This window comes from Canis lupus, chromosome 30 (assembly GCF_011100685.1).
Source record: "Canis lupus familiaris isolate Mischka breed German Shepherd chromosome 30, alternate assembly UU_Cfam_GSD_1.0, whole genome shotgun sequence".
NCBI lineage: Eukaryota > Metazoa > Chordata > Mammalia > Carnivora > Canidae > Canis > Canis lupus.
This window is the reverse complement of record NC_049251.1, coordinates 33,337,038-33,362,316: the sequence shown is the minus strand read 5'-3', so window position 1 is coordinate 33,362,316 and position 25,279 is coordinate 33,337,038. Positions and strand designations below refer to the sequence as shown.

Sequence of the window (25,279 nt, the reverse complement as noted above, 5' to 3'; positions counted from 1 at the left end):
ATCACAATTCCAGACTTCCAATTATATTTCAAGGCTGCAGTGATCAGGACAGTATGGTATTGGCATAATAATAGACACATAGATCATTGGAACAGAATAGAAAGCCCAGAAATGAACCCATAATTATATGGTCAATTAATCTTTGACAAAGCGGGAAAGAATATGCAATAAAGACAGTTTCTTCAACAAATGATGCTGAGAAAACTGAACAACTACATGCAAAAGAATGAAACTGAACCACTTTCTTATACCATATACAAAAATAAATTCAAAATAGAGGGATCCCTGGGTGGCGCAGCGGTTTAGCGCCTGCCTTTGGCCCAGGGCGCGATCCTGGAGACCCGGGATCGAATCCCACGTCAGGCTCCCGGTGCATGGAGCCTGCTTCTCCCTCTGCCTGTGTCTCTGCCTCTCTCTCTCTCTCTCTCTCATGAATAAATAAATTAAAATCTTTAAAAAAAACAAAAACAAAAAACAAAATAGATTAAAGGGGATGCCTGGGTGGCTTAGCGGTTGAGCATCAGGACATGATCCCAGAGTTCCAGGATCGAGTCCCACATTGGACTCTCTGTAGGAAACCTGCTTCTCCCTCTGTCTGTGTCTCTGCTTGTCTCTCTGTGTCTCTCATGAATAAATAAATAAAATCTTTAAAAAATGGATCAAGGACCTAAATATGAGACCTGAAACCAGAAATCTCCTTGAAGAAAGTACAGTTTGTAACTTCTCTGACATTGGCCATAGCAACTTTTTTTGATATGTCTCCTGAGGCATGGGAAACAAAGGCAAATATAAAGTATTGGATTTCTTCAAAACAAAAAGCTTCCGTAAACCAAAGGAAACAATCAACAGAACTAAAAGGCAACCTATGGAATGGGAGAAGATATTTGCAAGTGACATATCCAAAATACATAAAGAACTTATAAAACTCAACACCCCCCCCCAAATGAATAATCCAATTAAAACATGGGCAGAAGACATGAATAGATGTTTTTCCAAAGAAGACACATGAAAAGATGCTCAAAATCACTTATCATCAGGGAAATGCAAATCAAAACTACAATATCACATCACACCTGTCAGATCAACAACACAGGTATTGGCAAGGATGTGGAGAGAGGGGAACCCTCTTATTCTGTTGGTGGGAATGCAAACTGGTGCAGCCACTGTGAGAGACAGTATGCAGGTTCCTCAAAAAGTTAAAAACAGAACTACCCTCTGATCCAGAAATCACACTACTAGGTATTTACCCGAAGAATACAAAAATAGTTATTCAAAGAGATACATACACCCCGATGTTTATAGCAGCATTATCTATAATAGCCAAACTATGGAAACAGCCCAAATGTCCATCTACTGATGAATGGATAAAAAAGTGGTATATATATATTATACACATATATATATTTAAATAATTTAAATCAGCATGAAGATGGTGAAACTTTCACTATATATATATATATATATATATAAAATGGGAGAGGTGAATCCAAGATGGTGGAGGATTAGATCTTAGTTTAGTCTGGTCCCAGGAATTCAGCTAGATAGCTATCAAATCATTCTGAACACCTGCAAACTCAACCAGAGATCTAAGAAAAGAACAGCTGCAACTCTACAAACAGAAAAGTGAACACTTTCTGCAAGCTAGGAGGTGCGGAGAAGTGAATCCAAGGCACTCTATGGGAAGATAAACCACAGGGGAAGGGAACCTCTGTCAGCCAGCTACCAGAAAGTGTTATAGCAGTGGAGGGCAAAATTGGAACTTTTAGAAGTCGGCTCCAATGAGGGATGTCTCTGCCTGAAAGGTGCTCAGATGGCCAAGTGTGGGGGAAATCCCAGGTGGGAGAGTGTGGTTCAGGATCTTTGGAGTCACAGGAAGACTGGAGGTGCCTGAGTGCAGCAGAGCTCCCAGGCATCAGAGGGGGGAAGCCAACTGTAATGAGTGAGCCCAGGAGCGGGGGGGTTGCCATATACCTCCAATCTCGGCAGGGTGGGTGACCGCTGTCTGAGCAGGAGCCCAGCAAGTGGCTGAACTGCAGTGAGACTCCTCTTTCCTCCTCCAGGAGTGGTGCAGGTGCACACCACATGAATCTGCAGGGCTTGGAGACTTGAGCGTGCCTGAAACAGAAATGCTCAGTCACAGACTGGGTGAGCACAGAGTGCAGACCAGGACCAGGGAGACAGAAGTGATTGACTGCTTTTCCCCCCGAGGGTACACTGAGAAGTGGGGCTCTGGGCTTTCAGCTCGGTGGCTAGAGATGGGGGAACCACCATTTTCACTCTCAAACTCTAAAGGTACCATGAAAAGCTTTCAGGGAACAAAAGCCACCTAGAGCAATCCAAAGCAGAGCACTTAGCCTTGGCCCCTTGGCGAGGGTGGTGCAATTTCACCTAGGCAAAGACGTGTGAGAATCAGTGCAACAGGTCCCTCCCCCAGAAGATCAACAAGAACATCCAGCCAATGATTACTGATCATTGAGAACTGCAAAACCCCAGCAGGGTTTTTCCCCCATGATTCTTTAGTCTTTCCATTCTAATTCTTTTCTCTTTCAATCATGAATGAAAGAAGAGAGATCAGGACGCCTGGGTGGCTCAGTGGTTGGTTGAGTGGCTTCCTTTGGCTCAGGACATGATCCCAGGGTCCTGGGATAGAGTCCCACATAGGGTTCCCTGCAGGGAACCTGCTTTTCCCTCTGCTTCTGTCTCTGCCTCTCTCTGTGTCTCTCATGAATAAATAAATAAAATATTTTAAAAGAGAGAGAGAGAAAGAGGAGAGATTACAACTAACACCAAGAAATACAAATCAAAACAAGATCCTATGAGCAACTATATGCCAACAAGTTAGGCAATCTGGAAGAAATGGATGCATTCCTAGAGACATATAAACTACCAAAACGGAAACAGGGAGAAATAGAAAACCTGAACAGATCCATAACCAGCAAGAAAATTGAAGCAGTAATCAAAAATCTCCCAACAATCAAGAGTCCAGAGCCAGGTGGCTTCCCAGGAGAATTTTACCAAACATTTAGAGAAGAGTTAATATCTATTCTCCTCAAACTATTCCCAAAAATAGAAAAAGAAGGAAAGCTTCCAAACTCTTTCTATGAGGCCAGCATTACCTTGATCCCAAAACCAGACAATGACCCCACCAAAAAGTAGAATTATAGACCCATATCCCTGATGAACATGGAGCAAAAATACCCACCAAAATACTAGTCAATAGGATCCAACAGTACATTAAAAGGATTATTCACCACGACCAAGTGAGATTTAGTCCTCCTATCTACCAGCTTCCCTTGGATGTGTGAAGTCTCTGCCCCTGGCTTTTCAACTTCTCCATCAATCTTGAACACCCTAATAGTCTAATCAAGTGTTGCTAAAGTTATTCGTAACATAAAACCTCAACTGACAGATGGGGGGTAGGGAACAGTTGGAAAATGGGTCACTGGAAGGGGAATTCTAGGCAGGGGTTGCCCCAGGGCCCTTCAAATCCATCAATTTCTTTCCCTTAACCAACCTTCGCTAGCTTCAGATTTTTCTTCTGCAGCTTCCTCACCTCTCAGCCTTCATAGAATTGAAGAGAGTTAGAGCCTTACTCTGGATTAGGCTTTGGCTCAAGGAAATGTGGTTGGTTTGATCTTCTGTCTAGAGCACTCACACTTTCTCTATATCAGCTATAAGTCGGTTTCATTTTCTTATCACTTGCGTGTTTACTGGAGTAGCACTGTTCATTTCCTTCAAGAACTTTTCCTTTGCATTCACCACTTGGCTGTTTGGCACAAGAGGTCTAGCTTTTGGCCTGTCTCTGCCTTCAACATGTATTCCTTATCAAGCTTAATCATTTCTACCCTTTGATATAAAACAAGAGACGCATAACTCTGACTTTCACCTGAACGCTTAGAAGCCATGGCAGAGTTTTAATTGACCTAATTTCAATGTTGTGTCTCAAGGAGTAGGGAAGCACAAGGACAGGGAGAGACATGGGGGGATGACCAGTCTGAGAAGCAGTCAGAACACACAAAATATTTATCAATGAAGTTTACCATCTTATATGGGTGTGATTTGTGGAGTCCCCCAAATAATTTCAGTGGTAACATCAAAGATCGCTGATCACAGATCACAGACAATAACAGATACAATAATAGTAATGAAAAATGATAAAGTATTGCAAGAATTACCAAAACGTGACATGAAGTGAGTAAATGCTGTTGGGAAAATGGTGCACATAGATTTGCTCCATGCAAGGTTGCCACAAACCTTCAATCTGTAAAAAAAAAAAAGAAAAAAGAAAAAGAAAAAGAAAAAAGAAAAAAGAAAAAAGAAAGAGGGACTCCTGGGTGGCTCAGAGGTTGAATGTCTGCTCTCAGTTCAGGGTGTGATCCTGGTCCCAGGATCGAGTCCCACATTAGGCTCCCTGTGAGGAGTCTTCTCCCTCTGTCTGTTTCTGCCTTTCTCTTTGTGTCTCTCATGAATAAATAAAATTAAAATCTTAAAAAAAGAAAGAAAAAGAAAAAAAAGAAAAAAAGCAACATTCTCAAAGCATAATAAAGCAAAGTGCAATAAAATGAGACTTGTAGATCCCCAGAAATGGGACCCATGCCAGGGCTCTCAGGGCCACAGGGGTAAGCACCAGGGTCAGTCAGGAGGTGAAGGGAAGAGAGCAAGCTGTGGGCAGGAGACTTCATTGTCATCTCCATGGCAAGGATGGGTGAGGCAGGGTAAGCAGGCTGAGGATGGGCTAATTTGAATAATTATAGCAGGTTTGGGGGGTTAGGGACTATCCCTTGTTCTCTGGTACCTGGCCCTGAGGTGAAGAGTATCCCAGAGTTCAAGAGCCCTCTGGGAGACTGGTTTGAGGTGGTTGAGGACATGGTTGGGTTGTGGGCTCCAGAGTGGTTGGTTTACATCGAAAGGTACAGTCACACTATGGCCATGCCAACTGAATATGTCTGATCTCATCTGAGAGGTACACTCACATGGGAGTGATTTGCTACCTCTAGGAATTAGCTCACCCACCCTGAGAGGGGTGGTTCCTACAGGATCAGCAAGATCCCAGATGTCAAAGATTACATTCAGAAAATACAGAGACAGCGGTAATGCATGGATGCACGCCTAATATGTTTCTATGGCACTGACTAGACCATGTGTGTATGCCCGTAGCTGTGATCGTATGCCTTTCCACGACAGCTCTGTGAAGTTGCTTGGATCACCCCTTTTCACAGATGAAGAAACTGAGGTTCACAGGGATCAAGTCATTTACCTGTGCCACAAACCATAAGGGACACAGCTGGGACTGGAAACTGCCTGACCCCAGAGCTCCATGCTGTGTTGTATGTTGGTCTTCGAGTAAGCCCCATGCCTGGGCGGGCACAGGTCCTCTCTTGTCAGCACAGAAGAGTGGCTTTGTCTTTGGCCTCCTGTCAGTCCTCACTGTTCAAGGAAGCTTTAACTTACATTAGAAGCGGCCTCCAGCCTGCACACACGTACCACACCTATGCCTCAGCCCATCTCTTCAGGGGGAGATGCAGCATCCCTCCACCCCCCATCATAAAATGGCGATATCAGGACATCTGTGAGACCAAGAGGAGGCTGTTAGGACTGAAATCCATCAGCCAAAAGTCTTGGCTCCCCTTTGTGCATCTGGTAGCCTAGGAGGGGGCTGTAATCTGAAACAGGAGCAGCAAGAGGGGAGGAGATGAGGGGCCATGTGTGTGTGCCTCTGTGTCTTGAATGGTGGCAGTGGAGCAGCCTGCGCCTAGGGAAATTGTCTAGGATGCATTTCCAAATTCTTTCCCCACAGTGTCCACCTGAAGAAAAAGTCTGTTTTATACCTTCTTCTGGACCCCGTACACAGGCATCACTGGGCAACAGCAAACTTACCTGGTAAGGGACTGTATCATTATTTCCAGGGTTTCTCTTATCTTGATGGAGCCTTGCCATCTCAGAGAAAACAAACATGGCTGTTTCTCTGTTCTCCCTGTGTACGGGTCTCCCTTCCCTACATGCTCAGACAGGATGCGAGGGCCAGCATGGATTTACCTGGGCCTATCTCTTGTCACCACTTACCTGGACAGGGACAGAGCACTTGAGCTCAGGCAAAAACCCCTGCTTACACCCTCACCTATTGAGCAAAATCAGTGGAGGAGCCTTTGCACCAAATAGGGAGTGAAAGGATTCCCTTCCAGTCTCTTGAGCTGTCCCAGACTAGAGTGACCAGGGCTTTCTTAGTTTAGCATTAAAAGTCATGTATCCTACAAAACCCCTGATTCCAGGCAGACCAGAACAGTTTGTCTCCCAACTGGGACACTGGTGATCCCTACTCCTCAAGCTCTTTCCCAGGACTACTAAGGGTGACCATTAGGGAGCAGAGCTAGGGACCTTACCAAGGTGTCCCCAGCACAAGCCCCACCGCAGCTCCCTGAGTGTCAGCTTTTGGCACCAGCAGTAGGTTCAGTCCTTCAGCAGTTTGGATTAGATCCCATTAATTGGGATCATGGTGATAGAATGAAATAAGGTCACATAGGAAGTCAAATTGAATGAGGTTCTTTTGAAGGGTGAGATCTTGGCTGGAGACAAGAAATGTGATAGGATGCTCCAGGAGGTGGGAGGCTGCATGTTTTTAATAAAGGTTGATAGACACAGACCCTCAGACGGTAGTAAGTTGGTCAGACAGCTACACACTCAGGCGGTGCCCTCTGCCCAAGAACTGCCAAATAAGACTGACCAGTGGATATGGCACTGCTAGAGCAAAACACCAGAAAGATTCCAGTAGAAAAAGTAAAAGCTCTGTTAAGGATTTGTAAGCAAGAGGGCAAGGATAAGGGAGGTGGGTCTGGAAAGGATTTAGGAACAAGAGGGGAATGCCCGGGCTGGTTTGAGCTGAGTGAACAGAGGAGCAGGAAGAGAGAACACAAAGAAGACAAAGCCCTGAGTCGTGGGAGAGGAAGTCCCCATGTGGGAGGGTGGGTGGGTGGGTGGACTCACCACTCACTTACTGAGGACCAAATGCCCACCTAACCCAGGCCTTGTCCAGGTACTGAGCTTTACTTTCTTTCAAGACTCAGATTGGGGGCTCAAGCCATTGCCTGCGTGGCTTATGTGGATAGAGGCAAGATGGCCAGGCTGTCATGGTGGAGCTTGATGCATTTTACCACTCACGATGTTTACAATTGCTCTTGTGTGGTGACAATGAAAAACAGACCACCTTTTACTTGATTGTATTACTAACCAAGGTCCCGGCTCCTATTAGTACCTATCCCCACACAGCACACTCTGTCTCCAGGTTCTGATAATTCTCCTTCTCCTCTGCCTGTGGACTGAGGGAAATAATGGTGTTCCTGCTGTTTCTTGCCATGGGACACTATATTCTTCATTATGATATGCCTGCCCATACCTTTGAAAAAGTTTATTAACTGTCCTTGAATTACCTCACTTGAGAGCACCATCTGATTCCCTAAATAGTATGGAATATGCCCCCCCCCCCTCAAATAGACCCTCAGAATGGGATTCAAGGGTTGGATTGCTCACATATTTGAGGGACATAAGGATATACTCCTTGTCTGGGAGAAATGCAGAAGCAGGCAATCCATAGCACACAGTGGTATTAAAAATGCCCATATTATCACTGAGGTGGCATGGTAGAGATCAGAAGGGCTCTCCTGCCACATTCTCTCAGCCTGTCTCTGATTTCAGCCTCCCATACCTGCCTAGTCCTCACCACCCTTTCGGCCTCAGGGCTTTCAACTAAACCAGGAGGATGTGCTCAGTTTACAAGGAACACACAGCTTGGATCTATAAGAGAGCTACCCTCCACACTTGGGAGATAGGAATAATAGAAGACTTCCACCTTTCTTCTGGAGGGACAATCCTGAGGCATATACCTCACAATTTGTCAGAGGGCCCCCAGGATTATTAAATTCCAGTTGCTCACAGAGCTACCATCTCAGAAATACTCTTGCATTTCCTGTCTTTCCCCCCAAATTTCTTTATACCTGCTTTCTTGGATCACCTTACAAATAAACTTCCTGTATCTACATCTTTGTCATAAACTCTGCTCTCTCAGAGACGCCAAAGGAACATAACTGGTGCCGGGAATGGCCCTAGAAAGGAGTCCCCTTGGGATGAGATTCTGAAACTGGGCCATTGAGTCAGATGGCAGCAAGCATCTCATTGCTGGTAGTAAGTAGTGTGGTTGTAATCCCTGGTATGCTGAAGCTTCATAATTACTAAGATTCTCCTGTGTGGTGAGTTGGTAGGAGGTATAAGAGGGAGGAGAGTAGAAGAGGGAGGGGAAGTACTGGGATATGCAAGAGCTCTATACTTGGAGTGAGGCCATCACAGAAGGCCAGGACTAAGGTGAAGCAAGTAAGATGCCTGGGTACAGCATGCAAGGAGGTATACATTCTTAGGGTCATGCAAGTGAAGGTCATACAATGCATTCGAGAGTGTTTCATTAAAATCTGCACCAAAGTGTTTCACTTGCTCATCCTAGTCCTGGCCTTTCATCATGGCTCTTGGTTAGAGTGGGGATTTAGGATGCCAGGTGGTAGATTGATTCTTTGTTCTATTTTTGTTGTTGTTTTGCAGTTGTTCCAAAGGGTCCATACAATACCCTCTGGTTATTTCACTATCCTTGAGTGCATTGAGACAGATTTCCTTAGCAGCTCCTAATCCTTGCATTATCTTCCTGACCTGTAGTATTTGAATCATTATATGGGAAGGGCAAGTAAAAGCTCCTAAATTAGCACCCTCCCCCAACAACCAAGATGGCAAATCAGTAGAAATAATGGGTTTTTATGCATTGGCTAAGTGAGTCACTCTCAAAAACTTAAAGGATGCTGGGTAGTAATCCCCATCATATCCCCCATTCAATGCACTTTTATGGCCCCTGCAGAGACCAGACAGATTGTAGCATTAAGTAGTGGACTACCAAAAACTCAACCAAGTGGTAGTTTTAATTATAGCTACTGTGCCAAGTGTTACTGGTTTGCTACAACATATTTAATACTTAGTATGTGATGGGTGTTTTGGCAAATGCAGTATTTTCAATCTCCATCAGCAAAAAAGAGGAAATGAGGATAATAGTTACATGGAAAGGACAGAAGTACACATTCATTGTCTTGCTCCAATGCTATATTAATGCTTCTGTTCTCTGTCACACGATAGTCCACATTTCATGGTATATAGTGCTGGTCCACTATATTGATAAAACATCATGTTAATCAGATTCAGTGAACAAAAAGTGGAAAGTTCTATGGTAATGTGCCAGAGGGTAGGAGGTAAACCCTACCAAAAGTTGGAAGCCTGTCATATTAATGAATAGTCTGGTCATGCCAGTTCATCCTTCCATAAGATCAATTTTTTTGTACCTATTACCCCTTATCTTTAAGAAAGAGACACAGCATCTGATGGGTCTCTGGATTTTGCAGACAACAGAAACTTTATTTGAAAACATTGCTTCAATTCACTTATTGGGTAACTCATAAGTTATCAATTTTGAGTGAGGCTCAAAATAAGAAAGGGCTCTATTACAGATCCAGGCTGTGAGCAGTGCTAACATTTAGACCATAAGACGCAGACTCTCCAAGGCACTAGAGATATGCATGGTAGATAAATACACTATGAGGAGTCTCTGGCAAGCCTTGATAAGGAACCTATAATACAGACATAGAGTTGGAGCAAAGGCACGCCCTCTGCAGCAGAACACAGCTTTTTGTTTGGAAAAGAGGTCCTGAAGTGAATCTGTAACCATGGCCTATCAAGTGATTGTGAAACTGGTACTAAGGTACCCATTTTATGGTGAAGGAAATATGACAATGGGCATGTGACCAGAGAACCCCCCTCCACCTCTGTCCTTATACCCCAGAAGTAGCTGGGTTTATTGACCTGAATGCACTTACTCAAGATTCAGGACTTAATGTTGTGGCTTAAGCCCTGGGTAGGGGTATGAGAAGTAGTATTATAATAGTCTCTTAAATTGTCTAAATGAAGCCTGACCACAACAGTGGCCACTACTGCCCTTAGACCTGTTCTTGTAGGCCTTTACCCATGGAGCAGGGGCCGCCATACTCCAGAGTAGAATTCCAGTTTTAGAATTTTTAGAAAATTCTAAATGCCAACCTTCTATATTGTTGTATTTTTTTGAGGTAGGAGGACACATTTGACTTCTTAAAACTTGATCTACAAATATTTTTATATTTTAAATATTTAGATAATTGGACAACATCGTAAGCAAACTAGACCTAGCAGACATTTATATAGGACATTCCACCCGGGATGCCTGGGTGGTTCAGCGGTTGAGTATCTGCCTTTGGCTCAAGGTGTGATCCTGGGGTCCCAGGACTGAGTCCCACGTTAGGCTTCCTGTATGAAACCTGCTTCTCCTTCTGCCTATGTCTCTGCCTCTCTCTCTCTGCGTCTCTCATGAAAAAATAAATAAAATCTTAGGAAAAAAAAAAGGACATTCCAACGAACAAGAGCAAAATACATATTCTTCTTAAGTGCACATAAAAAATTACTAAAATAAACCATATGTTAGGCTACAAAAAAGTCTCAATAAAATTTTTTTTAAAGATTTTATTTATTTATTCATGAGAGACACAGAAAGAGGCAGAGACACAGGGAGAGGGAGAAGCAGGCTCCCTGTAGAGAGCCCAATGTGGGACTCAATTCCATGACCCCGGGGATCACATCCTGAGCCAAGGGCAGATGCTCAACCACCGAGCCACCCAGGTGTCCCTATTTTTTTTTTTTTACCAAATTTTAATTTTTGATTCACTTAATCTATTTGCTCAATACAAATAAGAATATAAAACACATGTATTACTTATAAGAAATACAAGAAAAATGTATTACCTCTAAGAATATGTATTACTTGTACATGTTAATGGTTCAAAAGAATCCTACTGGTTTTTATTTTGTTGGCTTATTTACAGTTTCAATTTCCAATAATTAATATGTATTCTTATACAATTAAAAAGCAAAATTAAAGTTATTTTAAACCTCACAATTTGCATTGAAAAGATGTTAATAAAGAAGTTTCTTTTAAGGCTTTGCTTAGGTAAAATTATTTGAATAACATTTCTGCCTGCATATTAAAATATCTGATTAATAAAAAAATTTTTTAAAGATTTTATTTATTTATTCATGAGAGACACAGAGAGAGAGAGAGAGAGGCAGAGACACAGGCAGAGGGAGAAGCAGTCTCCATGCAGGGAGCCCGACATGGGACTCAATCCCAGGTCTCCAGGATCACGTCCTGGGCTGAAGGCAGCATTAAACCGCTGAGCCACCCGGGCTGTCCTGATTAATAAAATTTAAATTATTTTGTCTTATGTGTATTTTGGAATGCTTACTTTTATGAGAAGTTCTAAGAGGGAAGTTTATAATAATAAATGCCTACATTAAGAAACAAGAATGACTCCATATAAATAACCTAATTTTATACCTTAAGAAACTAGAAAAAGAACAAACTAATCCTAAAGATATTAGGAAAGAAATAACAGAGATTAAAGTAGAAATAAATGAAACAGAGACTAGAAAACAATAGAAAAGCCAAAAAAATTAAGAGCTGGTTTTTGAAAAGGTTACCTGAACATAATAAAGGTGGTATATGACAAACCCACAGGTAACGTCATACTAAATAGTGAAAAACTTAATCCTTAAGATCAGGAACAAGACAGAGCTGCCCTGTGCTCAATACTTTTATTCAATACAGTGCTGGAAGTCTTAGCCAGAGCAATCAGGCAAGAAAAATTAAATAATAGGCATCAAAATCAGAAAGGAAATGGAAAATTATCTCTTTTTGCAGATGACATGATCTTCTATATAGGCACCTATGGTGGCTCAGTGGTTGAGCATCTGCTTTTAGCTCAGGGTGTGATCCAGGTCTGGGGATTGAGTCCCACATTAGGCTCCCAGTAGGGAGCCTGCTTCTCCCTCTGCCTATGTCTCTGCCTTTCTCTGTGTCTCTCGTGAATAAATAAATAAAATCTTAAAAAAAAGAATAAAATATTCAAGATAAATGTAAACCTTGGTGAAAGATCTATAATCTATAATCTGATACAAATAAATTTAAAAATGTTTCATGCTGATGGATTGGAAAAAACTAGTATTGTTAAAACATCCATAGTCCCAAAGCAATATACAGATTTAATGCAATCTCTATCAAAATTAAAATGATATTGGGGCACCTGGGTGGCTCAGTGGTTGAGCATCTGCCTTGGGCTCAGGTCATGATCCCGAGGTCCCAGGATTGAGTCCCACATCAGGCTCCCCACAGGGAAGCCTGCTTCTCCCTCTGCCTGTGTCTCTGCCTCTGTGTGTGTGTGTCTCATGAATAAATAAATAAAATCTTAAAAAAAATAAAATATTTTTCACAGAAAGAGAAAAAATAATTCTAAAATTCATGTGGAATGATAAGAGTCTATAAATAAAAAAAATCTTGACCAAGAAAAGCAAAGCTGTAGGTGTCACACTTCCTGATTTCAAACTACATTTTAAAGCTATACTAATCAGGGATCTCTGGGTGGCTCCGTGGTTTAGCGCCTGCCTTTGGCCCAGGGCATGATCCTGGAGTCCAGGGATTGAGTCCCACGTTGGGCTCCTTGCATGGAGCCTGCTTCTCCCTCTGCCTGTGTCTCTGCCTCTCTCTCTCTCTCTCTCTGGGTATTTCATGAATAAATAAATAAAATATTTTTTAAAAATAAAGCTATAGTGATCAAAATAGTATGTTATTGGCATAAAATCAGACATATAGGTCAATGGAACAGAATAAAGAGCCCAGAAATAAACCCATTCATATATGGTCAATTAATTTTCAACACATGTGCCAAAAAATACACAATGGGGAAAAGTATAGTGTTGGGAAAACTGGGAACATCCACATACAAAAGAATGGAATTTGATCCCTATCTTACACCATACATAAAAAATCAACTCGCAATGATTAAAGATCTGAATGTAAGACCCGAAAATGTAAGACTCCTGGAAAAAAGAAAAAAAAAAAAAACACAGAGGAAAAGCTCCTTGACATCTTGGCAATGATTTTTGATTTGACACCGAAAGCAAAGGCCACAAAATAAAAATAAACAGTGGAGACTACATCAAACTAAAAACCTCTGCACAGCAAAAGAAATCAACAAATTGAAGACAATCCATGGAATAAGAGAAAAAAATTACAAACCATATACCTGAAAAGTGGTTAATATCTAAAGTACATGATAAAGTCATATACCTCAATAGCAAAAACAAATAACCCAATTTAAGAACGGGCAATGGGCCTGAATAGATACTTTTCCAAAGAAGACATACAAATGGCTAATAGGTATATGAAAAGGTGCTCAACACCACTAATCATCAAGGAAATGCAAATCAAAACCACAGTGAAATATCCACTTCACACCTGTTATATGTCTATTAACAAGATGAAAGAAGATAACAAATACTGGTGAGGATGTGGAAAAATAGGAATCCCTATACTCCATTGGTAAATGTAAATAGATACAGCCCTTATAAAAAAAAAAAAAAGTATGGAGTTTCCCTAAGAGATTAAAAATAGAGCTACCATATGATTCAACAATCCCATTCCTGGGTATATTTCCAAAGGAAATGAAATCATGATCTCAAAGAGTTATCTGTACTTTCATACTTATTGCAGCCAAAATATGAAACAACGTAAATGTCTGTCATTGGATGCATGAATAAAGAAAATGGTGTGTGTGTGTGTGTGTGTGTGTGTGTGTGTGTTGTGTGTGAGAGAGAGACACACACACACAGAGAGACAGAGAGAGAGAGAGAGACAGAGAGAGAGAGAGAGGTGATGGAATATTATTCAGCCTTAAAAAAGAAGGAAACTTTGCCATTTATGACAATACGAATGAATCTTGAGGGCATGATGCTAATTAAGTAAGCCAGACAGACAGTGACAAATACCACCTGGTATCTCTTATATATAGTATCTAAAAGGAACTGAGTAGAATGGTGGTTGCCAGGGGATAGGGGATGGAGGAGATGGGGAGAGTTTGTTAAAAAGATACACAACTTTCCATTATAAGATGAATAAAGTCTGAGGATCTAAAGTATAGCATGCTGACTCTAATTGATAATACAGTATTGTATAACTGAAATTTGTGAAGAAAGTAGATTTTAATTAAATGTTCTCACCAAAACAAAACAAAACAAAACAAAACAAGGTAACTGTGTGAGATGGTGGATGTGTTAATTAACTTGATTGTGGAAATCCTTTCTCAATGTAGACATACAACAAATTATCAATTGTACACTTCAAATACATTACAGTTTTGTCAGTTATACCTTAATAAAGTTGGAAAATTTTTAAATAAGAAATATGACAACAGGGTGCCTAGATGGCTTAGTCGGTTAAACATCTGCCTTCAGGTCAGGTCATGATCCTGGGGTCCTGGGATCGAGCCCCACATCGGGCTCCCTATTCAGCGGGGAGACTGCTTCTCCCTCTCCCCCTGCTTCTCCCCCTGGCTTCTACTCTCTCTCTCTCTGTCAAATAAATAAATAAAATCTTTAAAAAAAAAGAAATATGACAACAGCAAAAAATAAGTATAAAATAATTTATAGAAAACACCTCCCATTTTATAAAGGAAATGCTAATAAACTCTCGTAGGAAATTCTAGCAAAGTCACTAGTATATTTTTTCGGCAGAACACATTTTTTAAAAAAATATTTTATTTATTTATTTGTGAGAGGCACAGAAAGAGAGGCAGAGACACAGGCAGAGGGAGAAGCAGGCTCCACGCAGGGAGCCCGATGTGGGACTCGATCCCGGGAATCCAGGATCATACCCTGAGCTAAACGCAGACGCTCAACTGCTGAGCCACCCAGGTGTCTCCATTTCATTGTTTTTATATCATGTTTGAATCAGAAATTATCATCTTTATCCAGTGTCCATTGCAAAGCAAAATACAAAGTACTGTCCAATAGCTGTCCACTAGATGCTATTCCTTACAAAACAATACATATTGTATTTATTACTAATAAATACAATTAGTATTACTAATTTAATGACACTTACATATGCTAATTTGTGACTCTGCTTTAAGAATTAATACATAATGTAGACTTTTTGTCTCTCAAAATTCTGACTACATATTACAGCTTTCCTAATTCTACACGAAGGCAAATAGGATTGAACAGGCTGACAGGAACAATTCACAAGATGTGGAAGGCAATGAGGATCAGTTATCCACACTGAGCATATAGTCTATCAGACAGAGCATGTAGATGAGAATATAGAATATTGATGTGCTCTCGGTCATTAACACAGGAGGGTGGATGCCCTAGAAAGCAGCAGGTTTATGATACAGTGGTTTTCAAACGTTAGCACACATCAGAATCATTTGGAGGGCTTGTTGCAACACAGATTGCTGAGCTTCACTCCCAGAACCACTGAATTAGAGACGGTGGGTGTGTGGCCCAATAATGTGCATTTCTAACAAGTTCCTAGACAATGCTCATGCTGCTGGTTTGAGAAGCAACCTAGTAAGTAGAAGAAGAGAATACTCATGAAGGCAAGAAGCGTCAGCTAGGCCTGTTAGTTAGTGCCAACCCAGTGGGCTAGGATCTGACCCTGACCAGGGATTGAATTAGTCTAAGGCAGTACTAAAGGGACGACAGATCACTAAATTTGGGATTCAGGTACAAGGTTCTGATTACTAAACCTGGGGTGTGAGGTGGGGATGAAGTCTCAGGAATAAGGAAGCAATAGGAAACTTAGAACCGTGCACAAGATCAAGGCTAGTTTAATACTCAAGTTGAGTTGATGCTAAGTCCATAAGTGTTGAGTTATATCATTCCTGCTTAAAGTCAAAACCAGTCATTCTGAGGGTCAAATCTCAATCTGCAGAAAACATCAAAAGGGGATTTAGTAGAGGGGTGCCTGGTAGGCTCAGTCAGTGAGCATGTGACTCTTGATCTCAGGGTTGTGAGTTTGAACCCCATGTTGGGTATATAGATTACTTTAAAAAGAATTTAAAAGGGATTGTAGTAGGAACTAATAAGTTTGAAATCAAGTAGAAATTGGCTTCAATTTAAAATAATATTTCCTGGGATGCCTGGGTGGCTCAGCGGTTGAGTGTCTGCCTTTGGCTCAGGGCGTGATCCTAGGTCCTGGGATGGAATCCCACATCTGGCTCCCTGCAGGGAGCCTGCTTCTCCCTCTGCCTGTGTCTCTGCCCCTCTATCTTTCTGTGCTTCTCATGAATAAATAAAATCTTAAAAAGAAGTAATATTTCCTATCAAAACCTAAACATATAAAACAGAGCAGTATCTCACAATGCTTTATTTTTTAAACAATATTTTTATTTATTTATTCATGAGAGACACACACAGAGAGAGAGGGGCAGAGACACAGAGGCAGAGGGAGAAGCAGGCTCCATGCAGGGAGCCCGATGTGGAACTTGATCCCGGATCCTGGGATCACATCCTTAGCTGAAGGCACATCCTTAGCTGAAGGCAGACGCTCAACCGCTGAGCCACCCAGGTGTCCCCTCTCACAATGCTTTAATCCAATGTAAACATTTTCTTAAAATAGAAGTTCAAGCACATTGTTAGAAGATATTTGAATGTTCTCAAATCACATTATACTGCAGTTTCTATATAATCATACTTTCTAAAGCTATAAGTAACACAAAACTACCATTCCTTAACACCTGCCCTTAACATATGCTATCCCTTTTAAACCTTCTAACTCACTCAACCTCAGCAGATCTCTTCAATTTCTACATCACTAAAAAAAGAAGAAAAGAAGAAGAGGAAGAAGGAGGAGGATGAAGAGAAGGAGGACAAAGAGCAAGAGAGAGGAGAAGGAGGAGAAGGAGAAGAAAGAGAAGCATCAGCACCTACAATCTAGAATTACTTCAATTTTTGCTACCAAACCTATAAACCTATCTTTATTTGAATCCATTCTTTCTCCTTCTTTGTTTTATTTCTCTGCCCCCTTTGCAATAAAGGAAATGTTCATCTTTCCATCTAAAATAAAAATGCTGTTGGTATTTTGATAGGGGTTGCATTAAATGTGTAGATTGCTTCGGGTTGTATAGATATTTTAACACTATTTGTTCTTCTGATCCCTGAGCATGGAAGGTCTTTCATCACCTTCAATTTCTTTCCTCAATATTTTATAGTTTTCAGAGTACGGATCTTTCACAGGTTGGTTAGTTTTATTCCTAGGTATCTTACTACTTTTTGCGCAATTATAAATGAGATCATTTTCTTAATTTCTCTTTTGCTGCTTCATTACTAGTGTATAGAACTGGAATAGATTTCTCCACATTGATTTTGTATCCTGTGACTTTCCTGAATTGATTAATCAGTTCTAGTAGTTTTCTGGTGGAGTCTTTAGGGTTATCCATACAGAGCATTAAGTCTTCTACAAATAATGAAAGTTTTATTTCTTTCTTGCTGATTTGCATGTCTTTATTTTTTTGTTGCCTGATTGTTGTAGCTAGGACTACTGATACTATGCTAAATAACAGTGGTGAGAGAGGACATCCCTGTCTTGTTCTTGACTGTAAAGGAAAAGGGATACATACACCCTGATGTTTACTGCAGTGTTATCTACAATAGCCAAATTATGTAAACAGTCCAAGTGTCCATCAACCGATGAATGGATAGAGAAGATGTGGTGTATATACACAATGGAATATTACTCAGCCATCAAAATGCATGTAAATTTCCCATTTGCAATGATGTGGGTGGAACTAGAGTATTACATTAAGAGAAATAAGTCAGTCAGAGAAAGACAAACACCATATGATTTCACTCATGTGGAATTTAAGAAACAAAATAAACAAGCAAAGGGAAAAACAAGGGAGGCAAACCAAGAAACAGGCTCTTAACTACAGAGAACAAACTGATGGTTAACAGAGGAGAGATGGGTGGGGGGAATGGGTGAAATAGGTGATGGGGAGTAAGAAGCACACTTGTTGTGTTGAGCACTGGGTGTTGTATGGCAGTGCTGGATCACTGAATTTATACACCTGAAATTATAGTATACCATACATTAACTAATTGGAATTTAAATAAAAGCTTTAAAAAAATGAAGTAAAAATCCTTTACCAGTGTTCTGGATCTAATTTCCTCTACTGATTATTCCACCCTCCTACCCTGTCTTGAATCTCTTTTCTACTGGCTCCTTTTCATCCGTTGATAAACATGGTCTAGTCTAGTCTATCTGAAAATAATAAAGAAACTAATATTTTCCTTGGGCTTTACTTTGCCCTCCAGCTCTCATCTTTTTCTCTTATTCAGTGAAGCATTTCAATAATTTTCTATATTTTCTGCTTCCATGTTCTTATTTTTTTAAAAGATTTTATGTATGTATGTATGTATGTATGTATGTATGTGAGACCCACAGAGAGAGAGAGAGAATGGCAGAGACACAGGCAGAGGGAGAAGCAGGCTTCATGCAGGGAGCCCGACATGGGACTTGACCCCAGGTCTCCAGGATCACGCCCTGGGCTGAAGGTGTCGCTAAACTGCTGAGCCACCCTGGCTGCCCCGTGTTATTTCAAAGTATTCTTCCAATATGCCTTCTTCACCAGTGTCTCTACCAAAACCATTTTTAAACTAATTTGTGGATGCTTTTCAGTCTTTATCTTGTTTGATTTCTCAGTTGCAACAGAGATAACTCCTCCCTCTTTCTTTAAACACTTTCCCTTTGCCTTCTATTTAACTACACTTTTCCTATATATCCCCTACTACTCTGACTACTCTTACCCTGCTGCTTAAAAAGCTCCTATTGTTGTCACTTTAATGTAGAGTTCCTTAAGACTTAGTTCTTGGTTTTCTTTGCTCCTCTATATATTCCATGAACAATCTCTCTATATCAATGTCTTAGATTTCCATTTATAAGCAGATAGTTACCAAATCCTTATTTACTGCTATCTCTTAAGCTCTAGACCAATGTGTAACTGAGACATGTCTCATAGACACTTTAAATTTAATACATTCAAAATAACATTTCCAAAATAATCTTCCCCACAATCATGATCTCTCTTTTATTTTTTTAAAGATTTATTTATTTATTTTAGAGAGAGAGAGAGAGAGAGAGAGATAATGCACAAGCAGGGGAAAGGGCAGAGGGAAAAGGCGAGAGAGAAAATGCACAAGCAGGGGAAAGGGCAGAGGGAAAATGCGAGAGAGAAAGAATCCTCAACCAGACTACCCAGTGAGCATGGAGCCTGCCACCAGGCTTGATCTCAAAACCATCATGACCTGAGGTGAAATAAAGCTGGCCACTTAACCAACTGAGCTACCAAGGAGTCCCAATCATGTTCACTCTTCTAAATATACTGTAATGTATTAATATTTATTGAGCATATAATTACAGGCCAAACATTGTACTAGGGACTGGGATTATAGCAGTGAACAAAACTTTCATGGCCCTTCCATGGGAGACAAACATTAAACAAATAAATATACCAATAACTATAAAATCATAATTATGATAAATGCTGTTAAAAAAACAAACTACTACCCACCCAGTGTGCAAGTCAGAAACATAGAAGTTACTCCTGTCTCCTTTATTTATCTTGGATATCAAACAATCACCAAGTTCTATTGATTCTTAATTCCTAAATATCTCTCACATTCAACTACTGATTTCTACTTCCTCTGTTACCATCCAAGTGCAAGACATCATTGTCTTTAAGATTCCTGTAGCAGGCTTTTAACTGGCTTCTACTTCCAGTCTTGCTCTGTCTTATCCTTTAACTACACTGCAACCAATTAGAATGACTTGTTAAAAATGCTTAAAATATTGCAATATATTTTCACTGTCTTTAGGATAAAGTACTCCTAAACACTATTAAAAACCCTGGACACTATATATAAAATAAACCTAAGAACACTCTAAATAGTGGGAAAAAAGAAGGCATCCTGGCCACAGAACTCTGAATCCAAGAAATGACATGGTGGTGCATTCTCCACACTTTGTTTTTTCCCCTCATATATCCCAGACTTAGAGCAAAAAAAAGCTGACAAACCAGAAACATAGCAGGCACTGAGATAAAAACTCCAAAAAAAAAAGCCATTCTTCCTAACAAAAGGATTGGAAAGGGGCAGGCTAGCAACACACAAAACTTTTAGATAGTAGCCACTCTATTACAGCCAAACATTACAGAAAAATTGTAACCTCCAACTCAATCCCCATTCCCAAAGGCAAAAGCCAAATAAAGACCGTCCTCTCACCAGTGTGGTTTCAGATAAGGCTCAGTAGAAAGCCAGGACTTTCATCTCCAGTGGTGTACTTAACCCCTCACTTCATATTAGTGAAGAGTATATGAGTAGCATGAATTCCACCCCTATCCAGCAGTAATGAAGCATCCCTCCTCCTCACCACTAGAGTAGTGTCAGAGGAGACCTAGTGGAGAGTCAGAACTTTCACCACTACCCAGTAGATAACAATAATCAATAGATGTCAACATCAAGATAACAGCAATTTTAGAACTATATGACAAAGTTGTTAAAGCAGCCATCATAAAAGTGCTTCAATGAACATTAAAAACATGCTTGATATAAATGAAAAAAAGTATAAAATCTCCTCCCAAAGAAATAGTGTCTTAGCAAAGAACTATAAGATATAAAGAAGTACTAAGTGGAAGTTTTAGAACTGGAAAATAAAACAAAATGAAACAAAAAGCTCAGTGGATGGGCTTAACAGAACAATGGAGGAAACAGAGGAAATAATAAGTAAACTTGAAAACGGAATAATAGAAATTACCCAATCTGAACAATAAAAAGAAAGTGGACTGAAAAAAAATGAACAGATGCCCAGGATCCACGTGACTATAATGAAAGATTTAGTGTTCATGTGACTGGAATCCCAGAAAGAAAGAAGAAGGTGAGGTTGCAAAGTGCTCAAAGAAATAATGGACAAAAATTTTCCAAATTTGGCGAAAACCCTAAACCTATAGGCTTAAGAAGCTGAACAAATACCAAATAGGATAAATCTAAAATAATCTACACCAAGACATATAGTTAAATATCTGAAATTTGGGGATCCCTGGGTAGCGCAGTGGTTTAGCGCCTGCCTTTGGCCCAGGGCACGATCCTGGAGACCAGGGATCGAGTGGGACTCCCTGCATGGAGCCTGCTTCTCCCTCTGCCTGTCTGCCTGTCTGTCTGTCTCTCTGTGTGTTTCTCTAATAAATAAATAAAACCTTTAAAAAAAAGGGGGGGGGTTAAAAAATAAATAAAACCAATTTACATAATCTTTTTCAGAAAATGGAAGAAGGAGGAACACTGCCCAATTCATTTGATGAAGCTAATATTGCTCTGATGCCAAAACTAGACAAAAAATGGAAAGCTATGGATCAATATTGTTCACTAATATAGGTGCAAAAATCCTTAATAATACTAGTAGATGGAATTAAGCCATATATATGAAAGAATTAAATGCCAAAGACTATTCTAATTTCCTAGGAGTGTCATAACAAAGTACCATAAACTAGATGGCTTTAAACAACAGAAATTGGGCAGCACGGGTGGCTCAGTGGTTTAGTGCCACCTTCGGCCCAGGGCATGATCCTGGAGACCCAGGATTGAGTCCCACGTCGGGCTCCCTGCATGGAGCCTGCTTCTCCCTCTGCCTGTGTCTCTGCCTCTCTCTTGTGTGTTTCTTATGAATAAATAAATAAAATCTTTAAAAATATAAAATAAAATAAACAACAGAAATTTACTTTCTCGTGGTTTTGGAGGCTAGCATTAATCAAGATGTCAGTAAGGTCATTCTCCCTCTGAGACTCTGGGCAGAATCTTGCCTTTCCTCTTCTTTGCTTTTCGTGATGGCCGTTGATCCTTGCGCTTCCAATCTGCGTCTCTGTCATCACACTGTGTTCTCTCTGTGGGTCTCAGTCTTTATGTGGCTTTTTAATCTTCTTTTGAGGAGGCTAGCCATACTGGATAAGGGACTTTGCATTCGGAAACTGTTTCTTAGACATGACACAAAAGCACAAGTAGCAAAAGGAAATATACATTGGACTATATTGAAATTAGAAACTTTTGTGCTGAAGGCAATACCATTAAGAAAGTAAAAAGACAACTGACAGAATGGGAGAAAATATTTTCAAATTGTATATCTAATGAGGGACCGGTATCCAAAATATATAAGGAATTACAACTCAACAATAAAAAGAACCCAAGTTAAAAATGGCAAAGGGTCTGAATAGACTTTTCTCCAAAGAATATATACAAATAGCAAATAGACACATGAAAAGGTGTGCAACAGCATTAGCCATCAGACAAATACAGGTCAAAACCACAATGAGATACCACTTCACTCCCACAAGGGTGGCTGTAATAAAAAAAAGACATTGGTAAGTATTGGGGAGAATGTGAAGAAACTGAAATCCTCATATGTTGCTGGGGGAATGTAAAAAATGGTTAAGTCCCTTTCAAAAACAGTTTGGCAGTCTCCCAAAGTTATATGTAAAGTTATCCAACAATTCTGCTCTTAGGTACACAACCAAGAGAGTTTAAAACTTATGTGCACACAAAAAAATGTGTACACAAAAAAATGTGTACATCTGTAGCAGCATTATTCCTAATAGCTAAAAAGTGGAAACAACCCAAAGTCTATCTACTGAGAAATGCAAAAACAAAATCCAATATATCCATATATGGAATATTCTTCAACCATAAGTAATGAGGTTTGAATACATGCTAGAATATGGTTAAACTTTGAAAACACTGTTAAGTGAAAGAAGCCAGTCACAAAAGAACACATATTGTATGATTACATCATATGAAGTGTCCCGAATAGGCAAATCCACAGAAACAGAACACAGTTGCCAGGGTGGGAGAGAGAGGAATGGGGAAAGGACTGCTAATAAATATGGAGTTTTCTTTTGGGGATGTTGAAATATTCTGGAAATAGATCGTTATTATCATTGTAAAACTTTATAAATACACCAAAACTATCAAATAGTACACTTTAAAATAAGTAAGTGTTAAATAGTGATGACACCAAATGCTGGGGAGCTATCAGAGAAACTCTTATGTTGCTAGTGGATATGGTCTAGCCACTCTGGAAAATTGTGGGCAGCTTCTTATATTACTGAATATGTAACTACCATACATCACAGCAATTTCACTTGGGGGCATTTATCCCAGAGAAATGAAAAGTTATGTTCACACAAAAACTTGTAAATGAATGTTGATAGGAGTTTTGTAATAGCCAAAACCTGGAAATGACCCAGAGGTTGTTAACCACCTTGCTCAAGCTCCAGAGAATTGAGCTTCAGGGAAAGAAGACTATCCCCAAAGATTGTGTACTATATGATTCTGCTTATAGAGCATTCTTGAAATGATAAAATTACAGAAATGGAGAAGAGAATGGTGGTTAGTAGAGGTTAAGGAGATGTGAAAGCAGGAGGAAAGTAGATGTAGCTATAAGAGGGATCCTTGTGGTATTGTTAATGTTCTGTATCTTTTTTTTAATTTTTATTTATTTATGATAGTCACAGAGAGAGAGAGAGAGAGAGGCAGAGACATAGGCAGAAGGAGAAGCAGGCCCCATGCACCGGGAGCCGGACGTGGGATTCGATCCCGGGTCTCCAGGATCGCGCCCTGGGCCAAAGGCGGGCACCAAACCGCTGCGCCACCCAGGGATCTCATTGTTCTGTATCTTATATCAACATATTTATCTTGCTTGTGATATTGTACTATAGTTTTCAAAGATATAAACATTGCATGAAATGAGTAAAGAGTACATTAACTAGATCTCATCACATTATTTAAAACTGCATGTTTATAATTATCAAGAAATTTAAAAAATTAATTAGAAGGTAATAAGTCATGACAATGAGACCACTGCACACCTATCAGAATGGTAAAAATCCAGAACATTGACAACACCAAGTGCTGGTGAGGATGTAGAGGAACAGGAACTCTCATTCATGGCTGGAGAGAATGCAAAATGGTACAGCCATTTTGGAAGACAGTTGGTTTCTAGAAAATTAAAAATACTTACTGTACAGCCCAGCGATTGTGCTCCTTGGTATTTACCCAAAGGAATTGAAAACTTATGTCCATACAAACACTTGTACATGGATGTTTATAGCAGCTTTATTCATAACTGCCAAAATTTGGAAGAAACCAAAAATGTCCTTTTTTGGCGAATGGATAAACTGTGGTACATTCAGACAATGGAACATTATTCAGAGCTAAAACTAAATGAGCTATGAAGCCATGAAGAGACATGGAGGAACTTAAATGTGCATTATTAAGTGACAGAAGCCAATCTAAAAAAAGCTACATACTATATAATTCCAACTATAGGACATTCTAGGAAAGACAAAACTATGGAGACAGTAAAAAGATCAGTGGTTGCTAGAGGTTGAGGGGAGAGAGGGATGAGTAGGCAAAGCATAGATGATTTTTAGGGCAGTGAAACTACTCTTTATGATACTATAATAGTATCAATGAAAACATGTCTCTATACACTTGTCCAAACCTACAGGATGTATACTACCAAGAGTGAACCCTAATGTACACTGCAGACTTAAAGGTGATAATGATGCATCAATGTAAGTTTATCAATTTTAACAAGTGTGCCACTTTGGTGGGGGAAAGCAATAATGGGGGAGGCCATGCATGTGTGTATATATATGGAAATTCTCTGCACCTCCTGCTTAATTTTGCCTAAAACTGCTCTAAAAATGTTTATTTTTAAAAAGGTAAAACCATTAAAACACGAGAATAAAAAAGAAGAATTTTGTAAAATCTGAGTGGGAAAGGTAAGACAAAAAACATGAAGGCACCCAAAGAAAAAGGTATAAATTTGATTTATAAATGTTTTCAATTTCTGCATGGAAAGTTCAAAATACAAATAATACGCAGGCAAAATATTTGCAAAATTATGACACAAAATTCCAATTTCCTTGTTACATTAAAAGGTTGTATGTATTGCTACGGAAAAGCAAATGGTAGAGAAATAAACACGAATGAGCCATTTTCAGAAATAAAAATATAAATATAAAAAGATGTCCAACCTCACTCATAATTAAAGAAATATACATTAAAACAATAACTAGGGATCCCTGGGTGGCGCAGCGGTTTGGCGCCTGCCTTTGGCCCAGGGCGCGATCCTGGAGACCCGGGATCGAATCCCACATCGGGCTCCCGGTGCATGGAGCCTGCTTTTCCCTCTTCCTGTGTGTCTCTGCCTCTCTCTCTCTCTGTGTGACTATCATAAATAAATAAAATTTAAAAAAAATTAAAACAATAACTAGATAACACTTTTCATCTA

At 40.0% G+C, this 25,279-nt stretch overlaps 1 protein-coding gene across 1 annotated transcript in view; it reads right to left on the bottom strand.

The window, feature by feature from the left end:
- Positions 1-25,279, bottom strand: part of NOX5 (NADPH oxidase 5) — a 110,794-nt gene that overhangs the window by 58,871 nt on the left and 26,644 nt on the right. Inside the window, 1 exon segment of the mRNA XM_038580823.1 lies at positions 1,972-2,115. Coding sequence (XP_038436751.1) covers positions 1,972-2,084 — 113 coding nt within the window. The 5' untranslated portion in view covers positions 2,085-2,115.